Source organism: Penicillium verhagenii (assembly GCF_028828195.1).
Source record: "Penicillium verhagenii strain IBT 33310 chromosome Unknown utg000005l_segment0_segment0, whole genome shotgun sequence".
In the NCBI taxonomy this organism is placed as follows: Eukaryota; Fungi; Ascomycota; class Eurotiomycetes; order Eurotiales; family Aspergillaceae; genus Penicillium; species Penicillium verhagenii.
In genome coordinates this window covers 240,996-258,589 of record NW_026643169.1, presented here as the reverse complement: position 1 = coordinate 258,589, position 17,594 = coordinate 240,996, and the positions used below count along the sequence as shown (strand labels likewise).

Sequence of the window (17,594 nt, the reverse complement as noted above, 5' to 3'; positions counted from 1 at the left end):
GCAAGATTGCACTTCGAACTAGTAGAGTCTAATTTCAATACCAAATCACAAATAGCACTCGGAAAATTTGCTATTGTAGCTATTTTCCACTAGTGAAACTTGCCGGTCTCCACAATTCCATCGCATGCATGTGGTCATTCCATAGTAAGGTTCATCCCGTAAAGTTGACTTGAATTGAGGGTATGACACGGACACGCACCTGATTACTACCCAAAATACATGGTCTGTAGTACACCCGAGTACATCTACAGCACCATGGCAATCATATGGGCCTTTTACAAGCCACGTGTCTGATCTTGAACACGAACGGTCGTCAGATCAGCTTGAATTTTGATTTTGAAGGTCCTGGAAAAAAAAAGATATTTTCTCGGCAGAATTGTATTCTTGGCTAGTCAATCATGCCGTTGACGACTTTGGCGCTGCATCAAGCAGAAGTATGGCACTGAATCCATTTTGGGCAAAGGGGCCCATTAGGTATCCTCTCTGTCCACATCAGGTAGTACATATATCTACTACATAGTACATAAATACCTAATGGGTCTCTCTCGATCCTCCTTTTCAGAGCTTGGACTTTAGTGGAATAGTAATACGGATGATGGACCATGGCTGAAGTGAATTTGCACTGGGAAAGGTGCCTATAGGCTGGAAGGGGGTGGGGTCCGACTGAAGAAGGCGTTATCTACAATTGCGAATTTTCGATTGTCCAACAATTGTGCAATACCATCGGATACCATCTTCGGGTTCCAAGGTTCCGATGAAAAGGTCTTAGGTTCCGTGCCACAACACGTGATTCCTGCCGAAGCCTGAAACTTGCCTGAAAAAATAAAATAAAAAAGTCAGAAAGTCACCGCCTTCCGGTTTGAATCTGGTGGCGTCAAGAGGCGATCAACGCCATCAACACGATTAATAGATTCATCGCATCAGCCCAATCATGGCGGCGCTAGGCAGTTGGCCGATCTACTTCGTATTGCCGGCAGAAGTTTCGGTGCGGTTAAGGGGAACTCCGTGCTTGTCAGTGAAGAGACGCCACCAAGTACACCAATTCGAACGCTAAGTCGTTCTAGACTGACTAAAAATTTTGATCTTCAGCCTTGGCGGCTCCGTCTACTCGCGTATTTCGCCAGGGATAAGCCACCTTGCAGGGCTAGTGAGAAATGGTCGTGGGCCCTGCTGCTGGTGGTAATAATCCTGTTGTCGATCGGTGTCACCACTTTTTGGTTCCAAGTTTCGACGACGCGAGTGGAGGCTCAATCCACTCTTTCTGATTCGCCACGGCTGACTTCCGTTCAAAATTGACAGCAAATCAACAACAGTACCATTGTTTCCTCTCCAGTCTAGCCTATACAAAACCAGTCATGGTAACCGACGCAGCTATCCGGAACTTTTTTTAAGGTTTGCAAACTGCGGATTTCCCAAAGCTATATCTCCATGACTCCACCCGCGTCTTGACGTTATTATTGTTCTCCGTTTACTACTCCGTTCTGTTCTCCATAGTTACCTGAAACAGATTTAGTGCAACACACTAGCTTCTGCTTGGTCAGGGGAAAACCTCCCTGATCAACAACAAAAAGTCCACAACACCCCCCACTGACTCATGTCAATGTTTTCAGACGTTGGAATCGGCCGTTGACATCGTTTGCAATCTTGACACAATGACCATCTACGGGGATGCTGCTCCGTCTTTGGCGGGCAGCACGATCATGTTAACTGTCTTGGCTTTGATAACCTACGGTTTGCGAGTTTATTGCAGATTGACCCGCAAGTCATGGGGAGTAGAGGACTGGATTATGACAATAGCACTGGTGAGGTTTTTTTTTTTTTTTTTTTTTTTTTTTTTTTTTATTAGGTAAATCTCAACGTCCCGACTGACATGAACATCAAAAGGTACCATTCGCCGTCCTCGTAGCAGGATGTATTGGAGGAGCTTTCAATGGAATTGGTATTCGGGATTCGACCTTTGCGGAGCCTGGTAATGCAAAATACGAGGCAGAGGGAAAGAAGGTGAGCAAATTAGATACTTCTCACGTTGGTCGAACATAGCACTAATTGATGGACTAGTTCTTCTTGGTCTTCGAAGTCGGCTATTGTTCGGCTATCATTCCGATCAAGCTCAGCATCAGCTGGATGTTGATCCGAGTGGCAGGTGGCCGGAAGATATATCTTTACGTACAATACGCCGTCATCGTTACATTCGTTATGATGAACATTATCGCTTTAATCTTCATTCTGACCAACTGCATTCCCGTGGAAGCTGCCTGGAGCGCCAAAGCCCTCGCGAATGGAGGTCACTGCAAGGCAGGCTACGTTCTTGCTGATGTGTACTACGCGTGTACCGCTGTCAACATCCTTACCGACTGGGTGACAGCTTTCCTGTATGCACTCGTGACCTATCTTGTATAAAGATCATGATCTAACTTCCATATTAGGCCGGTACCTCTGCTCTGGAACGTGCAGATCAATCGCAACACTAAAATCTCAATCGTCGCTTTGATGGGCCTCGGTGTCTTGTGCGTGTTCATCTCGTCACCTGTCACCTTTTGTTCGAAGCTAACATACATTTCTTCTAGTGCATCGATGTCAGCCTGTGTCCGACTCAAGTACACTGTCGCCCTCACCAACCAGGAAGATTATCTCTACCAGGTCGCAAACGTGGTCATCTGGGGATTTGCAGAGAACGGCATCGGCATGATCGTCGGAAATGTGGCAACCCTCCGTCCGCTTCTCCGTATCCTTCGCGATCGCAAGAACTCTGATTACAAAGACTACCACCAATCCCCCGGATTTAAGAGCTCGCACCGCAGTCAGGGAGTTATCTTCTCCGGAAACTATGAGCTTGCTGATCACGAGAAAAATCAAATCACCAGCACCTCGGTCGCCGATCACACAAGACGTGGCGGCAGCCTCAGCGATGGAGACAGTCAGAAGGACATTCTTGAGAACGGTCAACGACCTGGTCAAGCCGATATTCTCGTCAGTCGACAGGTCGTTGTGGCTTACGACTAGATTTTTCTAGACTGGCCGACCTCAAATTATCAACCTTGGAAGGTTCCAACAAGTATATTCTACATTCATTTCTTTCATCTAATTACTACTAGGGTTTATTCGCATCATGGTTTTGGTTTTCATTTTTTGGTCCCCCGATATTTCCCTTGCATATTTTTTTCTTTTTTCTTTTTCTCTAAGCGTCCACGCATGCACATGTGGGGTGGAAGGCTGATTTCCTGTATATACTGGTACTGGTCAAAAGACTTGCCAATGCGGCATTACGAGTCTTGACATCTGACATTTAAAAATATCCATCTTTTTGTGCAGAAACAAGCACATAAACATATAATGTAACAATAACACTACAATCCAATTTCGAATTTCGAACTTCAAATGTTCCAAGTCCAGTTCAACCTAGATGTCCTCGAGACGAGTACCTGTAATTTAATTTCCACTTGGCGGAATTTACCGAAATGAGGTCTCAGTGTGACGAACCCTAAATACCGAACCCAAGGGTCACGTGTATTCCAGAATGTTGTTGAGGTCTCGGAGAAGCCCGTTCACTCCATCGGCTGTGGCTCATTGATCGACATTGAAAAGGGGGGGACCCACACCATCAGTGCACGTGTATTCCCTATGTATGTTGTAGCATGTACATAGTGTACACCATCGTACGTACCCTCTTCCTGATGAAGCCATCTGGGTCGTATATGTAAAACGGACAGTGGACTGTTGCCAAGAGAAGCACACCTGCGGAGCAAATCCATTAATATTGTGTCTAGTCCGTCCTTTATACAGAGCACTTCAGCTACAGCTATGCTGCAACTCTCAAATTTCGAGTGAAAATAGAAAATACTCCAGATGCTCACCGTGCGACGTATACTCTGGCAAAACATGAATAAGCGGATAAAGGTGCTGTCTCACATAAACAGACGGCATACATCAATGATCCGATCGACTGCGATGTTGATCGAAATTTCGGCTGTTGTCAGTATGTTACACATCTTTGAGGCCGCCACTCAGTCACAATTGCTACTATGTACGGAGTAGTAGTTAATACATATAGGAATTGAGTATATGTAGTAAATCCAACCTATAACATTTGAACTTTGTGATCTGCAATTGATTGATGGCATCGAATCTGCCAATAAAGTTAGCCTTTTGACTCCGCCATATTAGAGATCTGAGCTTCAATGTTGGATCCAACCTTTTTAGCTACGTAGTAGGATTCGCTTTAGACACCATCACGTCCAATCTTCCCCCATGAAGAGCCTTGAAACCTTGGAAGATGATTCTGACCGACGTCTGCCTCCTCCGAGCGAAGGGCCTACAAGTATGTACAGGAGTCTAAAACCGGGTGGAACTACTCAAAATTTATCCCGAAGACCATCTCCCTAACATCATTGGCAGTACAAGTCACGTTAACCAGTTAGTTATGTCAACTGGTACCTTAAATGCTGAATAAGCGTCATGGTCTGGTCACCAACCTACAAATGTTGGAAGCAACCTTGGATCCCCAAAATGATCGTACATAGTGCATATTATACTATGAAGGAAACATTTGAATAGCTTCTATGCTCTGTTCGCACGCTTGGTCTCAATGGTTACTATCAATAAGATAAAGCTGCGGTATCCATCCCGATATGGAAAATCGCGGCCATGGTATACAAAGGCGCGTATCTACGGCAACGATCGCCGAGGACTGCAGGCCCTCTAAGCTTCCCCACGGCGATCATCTTGTCCCCAACAACACTCACCTTTTCCACTCAACATTTCAACCTACTCCCCTCTCTGTTCCAAGTAGGGACATGGGCCGATATGCGATGGCCCCCATGGAGTTCCAAGTCAACCAATGACGACGAAAAACTACAAAATACCGCTTCCACGACCACGACCACACCGCCACCCCAAACATCTTTTCTCGATTGGTCCGACTTCATAGAACCCAGAACCATTGCGCCTACCATCCTCCTCACAAGTGGTATCCTATTTGCTGTCCGTCTACACCGTCGCTACCTCCGCCGCGTCCCCGACGCACCTAGCATCTCGCCCTCCTGGCTGCGCCGCCGCACGGTGTTCGGACAGGTAACCCGGGTTGGCGATGGCGATAATTTCAGGATTTATCACACACCTGGTGGACGCCTAGCTGGCTGGGGCTGGTTGCCTTGGAAGAAAGTCCCTACTACTAAAAAGGAGCTTAAGGACAAAACGGTTCGTCTGTTGTTGACACAAGGCGCCACCTGGCGCCAAAATCTTGCCTTGCCTAACAAAAAGCTATCTACTCAGATCCACATTCGTCTAGCTGGCATAGACGCTCCCGAACTTGCACATTTCGGTCGCCCCGAACAACCATTCGCTCGTGATGCCCACTCCTGGCTTACCTCGTATCTTCTCGGTCGCCGCATACGTGCATCTATCTACCGACAAGATCAATATAATCGCGTTGTAGGGAGTGTGTTTGTACGACGTGCATTCGATTTTCCTCCCTTCCGCCGCCGAGACGTTTCATATGAGATGTTGAAACGGGGACTCGCGACGGTTTACGAGGCAAAGGTTGGGGCTGAGTTTGGGGGTGCGGCGGTGGAGAAGATATATCGCAAGGCTGAATCGCAGGCCAGGCTCAAATCCAAGGGCTTGTGGAAAGATTACAAAAGACTTGGATCGGATTGGGAGAGTCCGAGGGAATATAAGAATCGGATGGGTATGGGGGATGTGGATAACTCAAGTAAATCAAAGTAAGCCACTCATGCTGGTGTTGCTTTCCGATGTATATGCATAACGACTCGATATGACTATGTATAGTGTATGTGTATGGAGAAAAATATGGTTTTGTTCCGGGGTGTCCCACCTTCCGAGGTTGGACCTAATCTGAGTGTATGAATATATGGTACACGAAATGGATGGCTGTACAGAGTGCTCCAGTCGGGCCCGGGAGCATAACAGGGTATATCGAAGCCCGAAATAAACCACGAAACACGTGCGGAAATTAAAAGGCGGGTCAATAAGAACATGAGGTGATTGTTTAGAAGGTATCGGCTTGCGTCTTAGCAGAACCGCTTCTCGACCTCAGCAAATAGTTGTGGAGAAATCTCGTCACTGCTGTTTCCTTCGACACGCCACACACAGCCGCGACCTTCATAATGCTCAAGCAAAGCGCGGCTTGTCTCCTCAAACTTGCGCAGTCGTTGCTTCCATGTATCGATCGAGTCGTCGTGTCGTTGGGTCAATGGTTCCCCAGTGACATCGTCTTTACCGGGGACCTTGGGCGGGTGGAAGTCCGTATTATATACCCGGCCAGATGGTTCATGAACCCAGCGAGATGCGATCCGAGAGAGAATGACAGAGGGAGGAGTGATAAGTTGGACGACGAAGTTGACGGGGACTAGCGTGTCGAGGCTGGATGCTTGCGCAGCGGTCCGGGGGAATCCGTCAAGGATGAAGGAAGCGGTGGGAGATAGTGTTTGTGAACTATTGGAAGACTGTGGGGAGGATGAGGCAGGCTTAGATTGCGAGGAGGGGGCTAGCCAGCCCTTGGATGTCAATTCCGAGGAGATGAGGTTGAGTATCATCGAGTCTGGGACCAGGTTGCCAGACTGCATTGCGGCCTCGGCGTCAACGCCTATGTGATAAGAAAAAATAGTTAATACCCAGTGAGCCACGCGAAACTCAGATACAGAATCAAGCTTCTACTTACCTAGTGGTGTTCTTCGGCGAACATTTTCTCGTAGAAGATCCCCGGAGCTAATGGAGGCCAGCTGCGGAAACCGGGACAGCAAGCGCTCTGACTGTGTACCCTTTCCTACCCCAGGTGCACCAATGAGAATAATCCGAGCAGGCCTTTGAAGCTGCCTGGTTGTGTGCGACATCCTGAAAAGTATCGTGTGTAGTAGAATCTGCGGTTGGTGTTGTGATCTTTTGTCTATATAATTATACCGAGCGTTCCTGGAACTGCCGCGTAGAAGACAGGATGCCGAGGAATGTTGAGTACAGCGAGATTCAACCAAAAATCAAATGCGCTATCGCAGGTGTATAACAGGGAGAGAGTGTGAAGGTCAACAGATGCATGAACCCAAGCCAAATTATCTAGCGCTTATTACTCAGATCCCCCAATTTCCCCAATTTTCCGAATCTCCGGTGTGGGGGTTGCTGCGGTGGTATGCAGGGTTCCTGTCTTTGGTTCCCGGTGAAGAATCAAGGGGATGACCTCAAATCGAAGATAAATCAATATATATATACATGTATAAAATCACGAGTCCTTAGGTGGGGGAGACGTTGATTCGGTATTTCGGCTTAAACTCCAATTCTCACATGCGTTTTACTTGAAACCAATGGAAAGCAATGACTTTTGTTTGCCTCAATCGAGCCTGAACACCGAGGCTTCAACAAAAACACCTTAATTGTCGATCACGTGACATTTGTCGCGTGGAGCGCGTCGCGTCTGCACCAATTTACTGATCGCGATAAGGCGTGGGTTCTCATCATTACTACTACCACCTGGACATACATACACATCCAGGCCTGCGTGCTATTGGCATCATGATTCGACAACCCGCTCACCGAATCGATCCAAAACGTCGGGCTATCATCGATCCTAAAAAGAGACAGTTTGCCGCGCCCATCTACAAGCAACACGACTACCCGCATCGTCTGAACCTGTACGACACGCCGCCAACGGCAGAGATCACGCTCGAGCAATTTGAGCAATGGGCAATTGACCGACTTAAGGGCATGTTTGTTCTATATGGCTGGGGATTTCTTTTCTACTTGCTAATGTTCTCATGCAGTTCTGGCCGAGATCGAAGCATGTTCATATCGTAACAAAACCCCCGCGGAGACCGCAACGCACATCGGCCCCCTTCTCGACAAATATCTTCCCCTCAGTGCAAACACCTCAGCTTCCCATGGTATTGTGGACCAACGTCTAAAAAATGAGCGCCAAAAAGATCACTACTCCCATTTTATCCTTCGATTGGCATTCTCCGCCACCGAGGACCTCCGTCGGCGATTCGCGCGCGCCGAAACAATGCTCTTCCGATTCCGCTTCCAACGAGATGACTCCCGCGAACGACGAGCATTCGTCGATAGCTTGGACTTAGACTGGGAGCCAGTGTCTGATGAAGAGCGGAATGCGCTGGCCGACAGCTTGATAAGCTCAACCCCAGGATTGCGTCGGTTGGATGAAGAAACGTGGTATAAAGTAGACTGGGAAAAGGTTCCTGAACTGGTGGAACGTCGTACTGTCTTCTTGAAGAAGGGTAAGGCCTATGTTCCTGCAAGAGAGCAACTTGCCATGATTATGGCCGAGTTCACCGCACGCCTCGAACGGTCGCTTGAGGTATGTCTGAGTGTTTGAATGGAGATTATGCACAGAAAACCGGACTTACAATATGATGTAGCTCACAAGCCGAGCCCTGCCGCGTTTAGACGAGGACGACCGCCTGACCCCCATCTTGAACCACCTTTCCAAGAATTTCGGCAGTGCTGACTCGACATTCACCGAGGGCGAGGGACATGTCGATGGGACAGCAATTACAGCCAGCTCCATCGATCAACTCTCCCAGCACTTCCCGCTATGCATGCGCAGCCTGCATGTCAACTTGCGGAAAAACCACCACTTGAAGCATTTTGGACGACTACAGTATACGCTCTTCCTCAAGGGTATCGGTATGTCATTAGAAGAGTGTATCCTGTTCTGGCGCCAGTCCTTCCGAGGAAAAACGGACGACGAATTCAACTCCCAATATAAGTACAATATTCGCCACGCTTATGGTGATGTCGGTGGTGATGCCCGTCGGGGTCGTGGATACCCGCCCTATTCTTGTCAGAAGGTTTTGGGTGATAACAACGTGGGCATTGGTCAATCTCACGGATGCCCATACCGCCATTATTCTGTCGATAACCTTGTTGGCCTGCTTCAGTCAACGGGCGTCGATGATAAGGGTATCTTGCGTGAGGTACGAGAGGATGTTGGCAGACAACGATATCATATTGCCTGCAATCGGGTCTTCGAGTTTTCGCACAAAAATGAGATTAAGAAGGTCAAGGAGGATGGAACATGGAGTCAAGCTGATCTGGACACCATTGTGCATCCCAATGTCTATTTCAAGCGCAGCTACCTGTTGAAACAGCTCGCCAAGGCCCCTGGTCGAGACTAGCCAACGTTTCCTTCGCGGTCTTTTCATTTTTTTTCATGACGTTATGTCGGCCTCCCATCGCGTCCAAGGCTGTTCAACAGGAGTTGCTGGCGTCGGAATTTGTACACTGTCATCGGGCAAAGCATCTAGGTAGAACTGTTCTTTAATAAGAGGGAATTGAGAGCGTAATATGCTATACGTTTTATTCATTATGATTTCAAAATAAATTTGCTAATTTAAGAGGAGAGTGTGACCACAGCTGATTCCCAATAAATCCGAAAGGATCAGAATGACCTTTCAAAACCAGGTGCCCAGCAACGGGTCAAGTCGATCTCCGCTCGACGCGAGGACAACTTCGTCATTGAAAGACAGAAGCCGTTGACATGAATGCCAAATTTTGTCGGCGTGAAAATTTTATGAAAAAGGAAAGGAGAGGGAGCGGAGCTTCGAGAATTTAAGCACTTTGCTTCTGGGGCTTACTAAGCCAAATGAGGTGGTTACGAATTCTTGCCTGAGGCATAAGTTGATTGCGGCCCTCGTGTTTGTACGGGCAACGACAGCAACCAGTAGCGCTGCAACCTGGCCTTAGTCGGGGAACAGCCACTCCCTCACACAACTCCATCCACCCATTCGATCATCTTCCCGAAAACTGACGTCGGGGTCTTTGTTATTGGGATCTGGGTTAAGCTCTGGTGTGGTCTTTTCATTTAAAATTTCCTTGGTATTGTCCCATACCGAGGTTCTGTGCGCCTTGATTTGCTCTATCTAGAACAAACCCCCCCCCTCTCTCCCCTTGGTCAACATCGGACCCCCGAATCCACCAACCTCTTTCCCCACCATGGATTTCGACACTTTGAAGGATCAATGGAGTGATGTGGAGGACCGTGATGGTATCCGGCTCAGTTGGAACACCTTTCCGAGCTCTCGTATGGTGTGTTGATGGATCGGAACTTGCTCGCCCCTCTATGTCGCGCCTCTCACACTAAACCCCGGATTTAGGAAGCCTCTCGCTTGGTTGTCCCCATCGCTGCTGTCTATACACCCTTGAAGGAAAAGCCCGACTCTCCATTGCTCCAATATGAGCCGGTCACTTGCAAGCAACCCTGCCGAGCTGTCCTCAACCCATATGCGTAAGTATCCGCCGTCATGTTGATCCCCAGATCGTGCGTGAGATTGACCCAATCCCTAGGACTGTCGATATTCGCGCGAGAATCTGGATTTGTCCCTTCTGTCTGATGCGCAACCCTCTTCCTCCTCACTATAAGGATATCACGGAAAACACAATACCCCCCGAGCTCCACCCCTCGAGTACTACGATCGAATACCAATTGGCACGTCCGGCTCCTGCTCCCCCGATCTTCCTCTACGTTGTCGATACCTGCCAGGAAGATGACAGCCTGCAGGCGCTCATGGATGCGCTCATCATGAGCTTGTCTTTGCTGCCGCCGAATGCGCTGGTCGGTCTGGTTACCTACGGAACTATGGTAGGGCGAAACACCTCTAATATAGATGCATTTGTATATTGACCCGGAGTTCACAGGCCCAAGTGCATGAGCTTGGCTACACTGAGTGTGCCAAATCTTACGTCTTCCGAGGAAACAAGGACTACACCGCCAAGCAAGTACAAGAAATGCTAGGCCTCGCCCACGGTGTTCGTCCTGGTGCCCCTCAACAACAACAACAACAACCAGCTCGCCCTCCACTCCCTCCCGCCGCGCGCTTCCTTCTGCCTGTTCAGCAAGCCGAGTTCCAGATCACCAACGTTCTCGAACAATTGCAACATGATCCCTGGCCTGTTGCAAACGATAAGCGTCCCCTTCGCTGTACCGGTGTGGCTCTGAGTGTAGCGACTAGCTTGTTGGAGAGCTCTTTCCAAAATGCCGGTGCCCGTATCATGAACTTTGTCAGTGGTGCTGCTACTGAAGGACCCGGTCATGTCGTTTCACCTGAGCTGAAGGAGCCTATCCGTTCTCACCACGACATCGATCGCGATAACATTAAGTACTACAAGAAGGCTGTCAAGGTGAGTCTTGTTGAATTTTGACGACCTGCTCCAAGTACTAACCCGCTTAGTTCTATGACAACCTCGCGAAGCGCGCTGCCAACAACGGCCACATTGTTGATATCTTCGCCGGATGTCTTGATCAAGTCGGTCTTTTGGAAATGAAGAACCTTTCGAACTTCACAGGTGGTCACATGCTGTTGACGGATAGCTTTACCTCATCCCAGTTCAAACAGTCATTTGTTCGGGTATTTGACAAGGACGCCAATGACAATCTTCTTATGGGCTTCAATGCCTCATTGGAGGTTCTCACAACCAAGGAACTCAAGGTTACCGGTTTGATTGGTCACGCTATCTCTTTAAACAAGAAGTCGAGCGCTGTCGGTGAAACTGAATGCGGTATTGGAAATACTTGCGCGTGGAAAATGTGTGGTATTGACCCGTCCTCAAGTTATGGTATTTACTTTGAGATTGCCAACCAGGGCGGTCCCTCTGCTGTACAGCCTGGTCCTCAAAGGGGCATGATGCAGTTCTTGACATACTACCAGCACTCTTCCGGTCACTACCATCTACGCGTCACTACCACCGCTCGTCCCCTGAGTGGACCCGCTGGTGACCCGACACTGGCACAATCCTTCGACCAAGAAGCTGCTGCAGTGCTCATGGCCCGAATCGCTGTCTTCAAGGCTGAGGTAGATGATGGTCCAGACGTGCTCCGCTGGGTGGATCGCATGCTGATCAGGCTCTGCTCACGCTTTGCCGACTACCGGAAGGATGACCCGACATCATTCCGGCTGGAGAAGAACTTCACTCTCTACCCCCAGTTCATGTTCCACTTGCGACGAAGCCAGTTCTTGCAAGTTTTCAACAACTCTCCCGACGAGACTGCGTTCTACCGTCATGTCTTGAATCACGAGGATGCCGGTGACTCCCTAGTCATGATTCAGCCTACTTTGGACTCATATTCTCTAGAAGTGGAGGGTAGCCAGCCCGTGCTACTGGACTCAGCGTCCATTCAACCCCAACACATCCTTCTTCTTGACACTTTCTTCCACATCCTTATCTTCCATGGTGAGACTATTGCCGAGTGGCGGAAGGCCGGTTACCAGGAGCAAGAGGGATACGAAAACCTCAAGTTGCTTTTGCAGCAGCCAAAGGAGGACGCTCGGGTTCGTTGTTCTAATTTTCAAAGTCTGCCATCTTTTTGGATAACCTTATTGACTAAATTTTCAGGAACTTATTGGCGAGCGTTTCCCCCTGCCCCGATTCATTGTCTGTGATGCAGGTGGATCCCAGGCCCGTTTCCTTTTGTCCAAGCTGAACCCATCGACTACCCATACTACCGGAGGATACGGCGGTGGCGTATCGTCGCAAACCATCTTCACCGACGACGTCTCTTTGCAGACTTTTATGGATCACCTGATGAAGTAAGTTCTGTCCTCCTGCAAAGATAAAGTCACCTCAATTGCTTCGAAATTCAATACTGACTATAAATTAGACTCGCGGTATCTGGTACCAGCTAATCGTGTTAAGATGATAGCCATGAGAGCAAAGGGCGGTCGCCGACCCCTCGGGTCTTGTGTATGTTTAGCGGTGATTTTTCAAATTTTCCAATTGTTTGCTTCGATATAGTAGTAGATTGAATGGATTGATACCAAGGTTCAATTGACACAAAAACCCCCAGAGAAAGGGGATACTAGATATTTACACGACCAGTCACTTCTGTACTCCACTTTATGTAGCCAAGCGATGAGCACAAGTACTAATTTGCACTCCGTACCAGTAATCAACATGATCAACATTATACCCGAAATGGCTAGAAGCTCAAGACCATGGAAGTGAGTCACGTGATTGGAGGAATGCTTGCCGTAGGGTTTGCCCTACCTTCCTTTTTGGGACACTCGCTTACTAGCCCCTGTGGGGCCCCTTCGCGATAGACTTCTTCGCTCGTTCGTTCCGGAAATTTTCTTTCCTTCTTCTTCATCCAACCTTTCGACAACCCAAGGCAGATCGACTACCTTTCGCACTAGCCATGCGTAAGTATCATCACCTGGGTCAGCTATTTAATAGCGGCTAACGTAAATTTCTACTTACAGCTCCCAAGTTCGATCCCAATGAGGTGAAGGTCATCCACCTGCGTGTGACTGGTGGTGAAGTCGGTGCTCAGTCCGCGCTGGCCCCCAAGATCGGTCCTCTCGGTCTGTCTCCCAAGAAGATTGGTGAAGATATTGCCAAGAACACTGGTGACTGGAAGGGTCTCCGTGTGACTGTCAAGCTCACCATCCAGAACCGTCAGGCTGCCGTCTCGGTTGTGCCCTCTGCCTCTTCCTTGGTCATCAAGGCCCTTAAGGAGCCTCCCCGTGACCGCAAGAAGGAGAAGAACATCAAGCACACCAAGTCCATCCCTCTGGATGAGATCATTGAGATCGCCCGCCAGATGCAGCACCGCTCCATGGCCAAGAGCCTCCAGGGTACCGTTCTCGAGATTCTCGGAACTGCTTTCTCCGTCGGCTGCCAGGTCGATGGCCGCAGCCCCAAGGATGTCTCCGATGATGTCAAGGCTGGCGAGATCGACAGTATGTTTTATCCTACCCCCCTTTCTCGGTTTCTGACCACTAACCATTGTCCAGTTCCCGAGGAATAAATTATCCTCTCGAATGGAGGGAGGTAGCTGCCTTTTTTTGTGACGGTGTGGATTTTTGCGTAACAGCGGTCCTAGTTGCAGAATACGAATGTTGCCTCAATCATAACAAAACAAAAATGTTCATGAGTCATGACTTGATACCATTTTCTTTCGCGCTCCTGCGAGTGTTCCAAATGAATCATTGGATTCCTCGCATTCCGATTTCCTTCCGTTTGTACTGATCCAATCTTTCTTCCTTTATTCTCTCCCACCTCTTCATTGCATTTCCTCTCGCTGCATTTCAATAGCGACGAGGATGCTGGAAGCTTTCTAGATCATCTCGGCGCAAGCCCCATTTTTTTCCGGAACCCTCTGATACACTCTGGCCCTTACCGTTCTTTCCTTACGAGGTCTGAACATTACTGCGTGGTATAGGCTTATTTTAAGCAGAGGAGAGCAAATGACCCATTACTCACCGCGGGATTCTCGGTTGAGTCGACCTTGTGTCGATTCCCTGTGGATTCAGTGGTCCATTTCTTGGGTCTACATCTCAAAATTCAGACTTGTCTGGTTTTGATGTAGACTGTAATCGATTTCCCATGTGGATTGTAGACGTTACCGAAGTCACATCTGGACAAGGATTAGTGACTAGAATGTTGAACAGAAGAAAAATCAAATGAAAAGAAAAATTTGAATATTTACAGAGTTTTCCAAGTATGATTCCTCCCTGTATTCTTTCGCAAAATTATTGCCAGTTCCAATTTGGCGCTTCAATTCCAGGGTCTCAAGGTTGTGACTGCGCCGTGGATCTGAGCTCTTTCGCGCCTACTAGCCCGAGATCTGCCAGTCGACAGGGATTCTGTAAACATTGGAATCTCAAATCAGATACAGGAACATGCACATGTGTAGCATTATTCCCGGTTGGCTGGTGTTCCATGCCTCCGATGTCCACCGTGTATGTCCACGGGTACCCTTGTTACATTTCAATTTAGATGTCGATCGTCTGGCATTCATTGGTCTGGTTGCATGACCCTCCCGCAGAATCAGATCAGAATCAGAATTATGTTTCACACCCGACTCTCTCGGCTGCAGCAGCTCTGGACATCTGGACATCTGGAGAATGTATTTTCCGAAAATCAGCAATCCATACCTGTATGTTCCAACCTTGGAAGGTTGTGTATCAATATCAGTTCATGGGTGCTTACGCGCAGTATAGGCAGCAGTGTTTTAACACCACAATTGATATATTTAAAGGTTTGGGCCACTGGAGGCGTTATGCCAACCTTGGAAGGTTTGAGTCTAGTGCACATGTACACAGCCCCCGAGTGCATATATACTAAGTACCTACCTCCTACACATGTAGTATGTAGATATACCTAGGTATTTTGGGACTACGCCAGCACTTGAGTGGATTCAACAGCCGCCCGAGGTCCTGGGCTTCAAATATATTTCCCAGGTGGAACAGTATATTGAACATTGGGAATTGGTAGTATGTAAACACTGTCTAAACATTGAATGTCTGAAACACCGAACGGTCGCTAACACACCGCTGGACTCCTTTAGAGTCCACCTGCACATGTGGGCACATGTAGGACGCGCGAACCTCAAACCACAGCCTCGTTCTTTGGTTTGAATAATTGGGTCTCTTTATGGTTGACTTAATGTTTAATGGTTATAAAATAACATCAATGATTCTGGGAATAGTTTTTGAATAGCCAATACCTAGTCTAGGATAGCATTTTCCAAGAACTCATGCAGAGTACAGTGCGTGTCCTATAGTGGACCTGTCAGCACAGCACACCGAAGGACTGCAGCACACAGGGGAGCTCCTTAGGCACTGGCCCCAGCAGGAGGTCCACCGACTCCACCACCCCGACGATCATTGCTGGTTGGCCTTGTTAACACATAGCGGATGATGTTCGTTGGTCCACCTAGGGAGAGTTTGGTGGAGACGAAAGAAAAAGCAAAAAGCAAAAAGAAAATAAAAAAATTCCAAGGTTGGAAGTTTGAAATGTGTTGATCAATTCCTTCAACTATTCAATGCTCAAGTAGTATGTAGTGAATGCAGCTGGGTAGTTACATATGTACAGTTCTACTTTTTCTTTTTCCTTTCCCCAATATTGAAAAATAAAAAAAATAATTAAAAGTAAGAAATAAAAAATAAAAAATAAATCAACATCGAAGTAACAATTTTTTACGTGTACCTACAGTATGTATCCTTAGGTACTTTTTGATCGGGTCTGGTCGGATACTCACATACATCTGGAGCCATGTAGATATCTGAATGCTGAGATTGCTTGGAGTTATACCCAGAACCGAGGTCCAAGGTTGGAAACCCAGTGATTTTCTACTCCCATGCATTCAAATATTAAGTATATAGATATATCTGAGGTTCTTTGACCTCAAGCTTGAAAAGTCCCCAAGGCTGAAATGTTTTGATAGTATGATCGGGGGATATTGACTGTTAGACAGGCTAGAGTAATGATGTATATCAATTGATAGTATCCAATTTTTGGCTTCTAACCAGTGTGTGATTCCGCTTTCTGTACTACCCGACCCGCATGCCGGTTGTTGGAGTGTAGGATGTCACTGTTCGAAAATTAGGATGATCGGCGGGGAGAGCTTGCCGATCATGATGTGCCCAGGTGAGAATTTGAATAAATTCTCAGGTTAAAAGAAGAATATCTTACAGAACCAGGACTTGGAGGTAGAGTAGGTATGTACTCAAGTGCTCCGTACATACTGTATAGTACCTACATGTTATGTGCAATATATCTGTAGTATGTACAGATGTGATTTCTTGATTATTCTCCAGTGCGACCATATCCTTTTTCGCTATGGAGGCTGGAGCATATCAAATCTAATAACCTTCCTGGACTATACGAACTTCCCGAGACACGAATGTATGGTTTCACTAACAGTTGATCTCTAAAAAAAGGAAAAAAAAAAAAAAAGAAAACAAATCAAGTAGATTAGGGATATCCTTGTTATACTCAACCCCAGAATTGACTGAGAAAGGAAAAGATCAGGCGCGAGGCAGGGGGACTTTGCCCCTCTTATGTTTTGATTTGAATTTTCTCTTTGTTTTCTTCTCTTGGACATTAATGTGGCTGATGTCTTTTCTTTCAGGGGTCTCGTCTTTTTTTTTTTTGGTTTATTTCCATTCCTTTGCTAACATAATCTGGTTAGATACTAGTACAGTAATAACTATCAGAGAAATGCTGGAGTTGAAGCACACAGACCAGAGGGCTCGACTCGATCATCACAGCGGGGCGTCACCGATCCATGACTAGTCCACCCGAGCGGAACCAATGGTCCACTGACGTTGGCCGCTTGATGGAGACGGTAGGTTCAGCCGTTGGATCAAGTGGGTCAGTGGAGCTAAGAGTCAGATAGAAAGTGGGAGAAAAAAAAAAGGGGAAAGAGGTATAAGAGTGGGAAATAAGAGGAAAAGAGATATAGAGAGGGAGATGGAAGTTGAAAGTTGGAGATATACTAGTAAATAATAGGAGTTGAAGAGCCATAATAGTACTAGTATATACTAAGAAAGTACAGCTGTGCAGAGGAAGTTCCAAATCGCAAAGGGACCAGGATCCGCTTCCTTAATCCATTTCCAACTCCCCCACTCATTTTCTTGGCTGAAAAAAGGCCCCAGTGTCCACTCTACTATACTCCGTTTTCTTTCCTGCATTCCCCCTCCCTTTTCACTTTCCGAAACTTGAGCGCTTCAACTCCCATCGCACAATACTTGCCAAGGTCGCCCTTCATTGGCCCCGATTCCACAGAGCGCCCCCTTCTCCCTTGCGTCCACCCGCGATTATCTTTAAAACCACTTGGCCTTTGACTTATC

The 17,594-nt window shown here is 47.5% G+C and overlaps 6 protein-coding genes across 6 annotated transcripts; 5 read left to right on the top strand and 1 right to left on the bottom strand.

Moving 5' to 3' along the window:
• Positions 1–1,652: 1,652 nt before the first annotated feature.
• On the top strand, positions 1,653–3,003 carry N7466_003673 (uncharacterized protein; the record flags this gene model as incomplete). The annotated part of the gene is made up of 5 exons (XM_057163070.1): positions 1,653–1,802; positions 1,885–2,001; positions 2,059–2,372; positions 2,427–2,507; positions 2,568–3,003. 5 exons carry the CDS (start codon positions 1,653–1,655, stop codon positions 3,001–3,003), a joined length of 1,098 nt encoding a protein of 365 aa, XP_057021751.1.
• Positions 3,004–4,644: 1,641 nt separating this feature from the next.
• On the top strand, positions 4,645–5,724 carry N7466_003672 (thermonuclease family protein; the record flags this gene model as incomplete). Its single annotated transcript, XM_057163069.1, has 1 exon — positions 4,645–5,724. The coding sequence occupies one exon, from the start codon at positions 4,645–4,647 to the stop codon at positions 5,722–5,724; it is 1,080 nt and encodes a 359-aa protein (XP_057021750.1).
• Positions 5,725–6,029: 305 nt separating this feature from the next.
• N7466_003671 (adenylate kinase ADK2) lies at positions 6,030–6,851 on the bottom strand (the record flags this gene model as incomplete). Its single annotated transcript, XM_057163068.1, has 2 exons — positions 6,030–6,604; positions 6,680–6,851. The coding sequence occupies 2 exons, from the start codon at positions 6,849–6,851 to the stop codon at positions 6,030–6,032; spliced, it is 747 nt and encodes a 248-aa protein (XP_057021749.1).
• Positions 6,852–7,521: 670 nt separating this feature from the next.
• On the top strand, positions 7,522–9,140 carry N7466_003670 (DNA primase subunit PRI2; the record flags this gene model as incomplete). Its single annotated transcript, XM_057163067.1, has 3 exons — positions 7,522–7,711; positions 7,770–8,320; positions 8,382–9,140. The coding sequence occupies 3 exons, from the start codon at positions 7,522–7,524 to the stop codon at positions 9,138–9,140; spliced, it is 1,500 nt and encodes a 499-aa protein (XP_057021748.1).
• Positions 9,141–9,957: 817 nt separating this feature from the next.
• Positions 9,958–12,552, top strand: sec23 (GTPase-activating protein SEC23; the record flags this gene model as incomplete). Its single annotated transcript, XM_057163066.1, has 6 exons — positions 9,958–10,050; positions 10,119–10,249; positions 10,309–10,603; positions 10,660–11,142; positions 11,193–12,290; positions 12,355–12,552. 6 exons carry the CDS (start codon positions 9,958–9,960, stop codon positions 12,550–12,552), a joined length of 2,298 nt encoding a protein of 765 aa, XP_057021747.1.
• Positions 12,553–13,153: 601 nt separating this feature from the next.
• On the top strand, positions 13,154–13,765 carry N7466_003668 (60S ribosomal protein uL11; the record flags this gene model as incomplete). Its single annotated transcript, XM_057163065.1, has 3 exons — positions 13,154–13,157; positions 13,218–13,697; positions 13,752–13,765. 3 exons carry the CDS (start codon positions 13,154–13,156, stop codon positions 13,763–13,765), a joined length of 498 nt encoding a protein of 165 aa, XP_057021746.1.
• Positions 13,766–17,594: the final 3,829 nt, after the last annotated feature.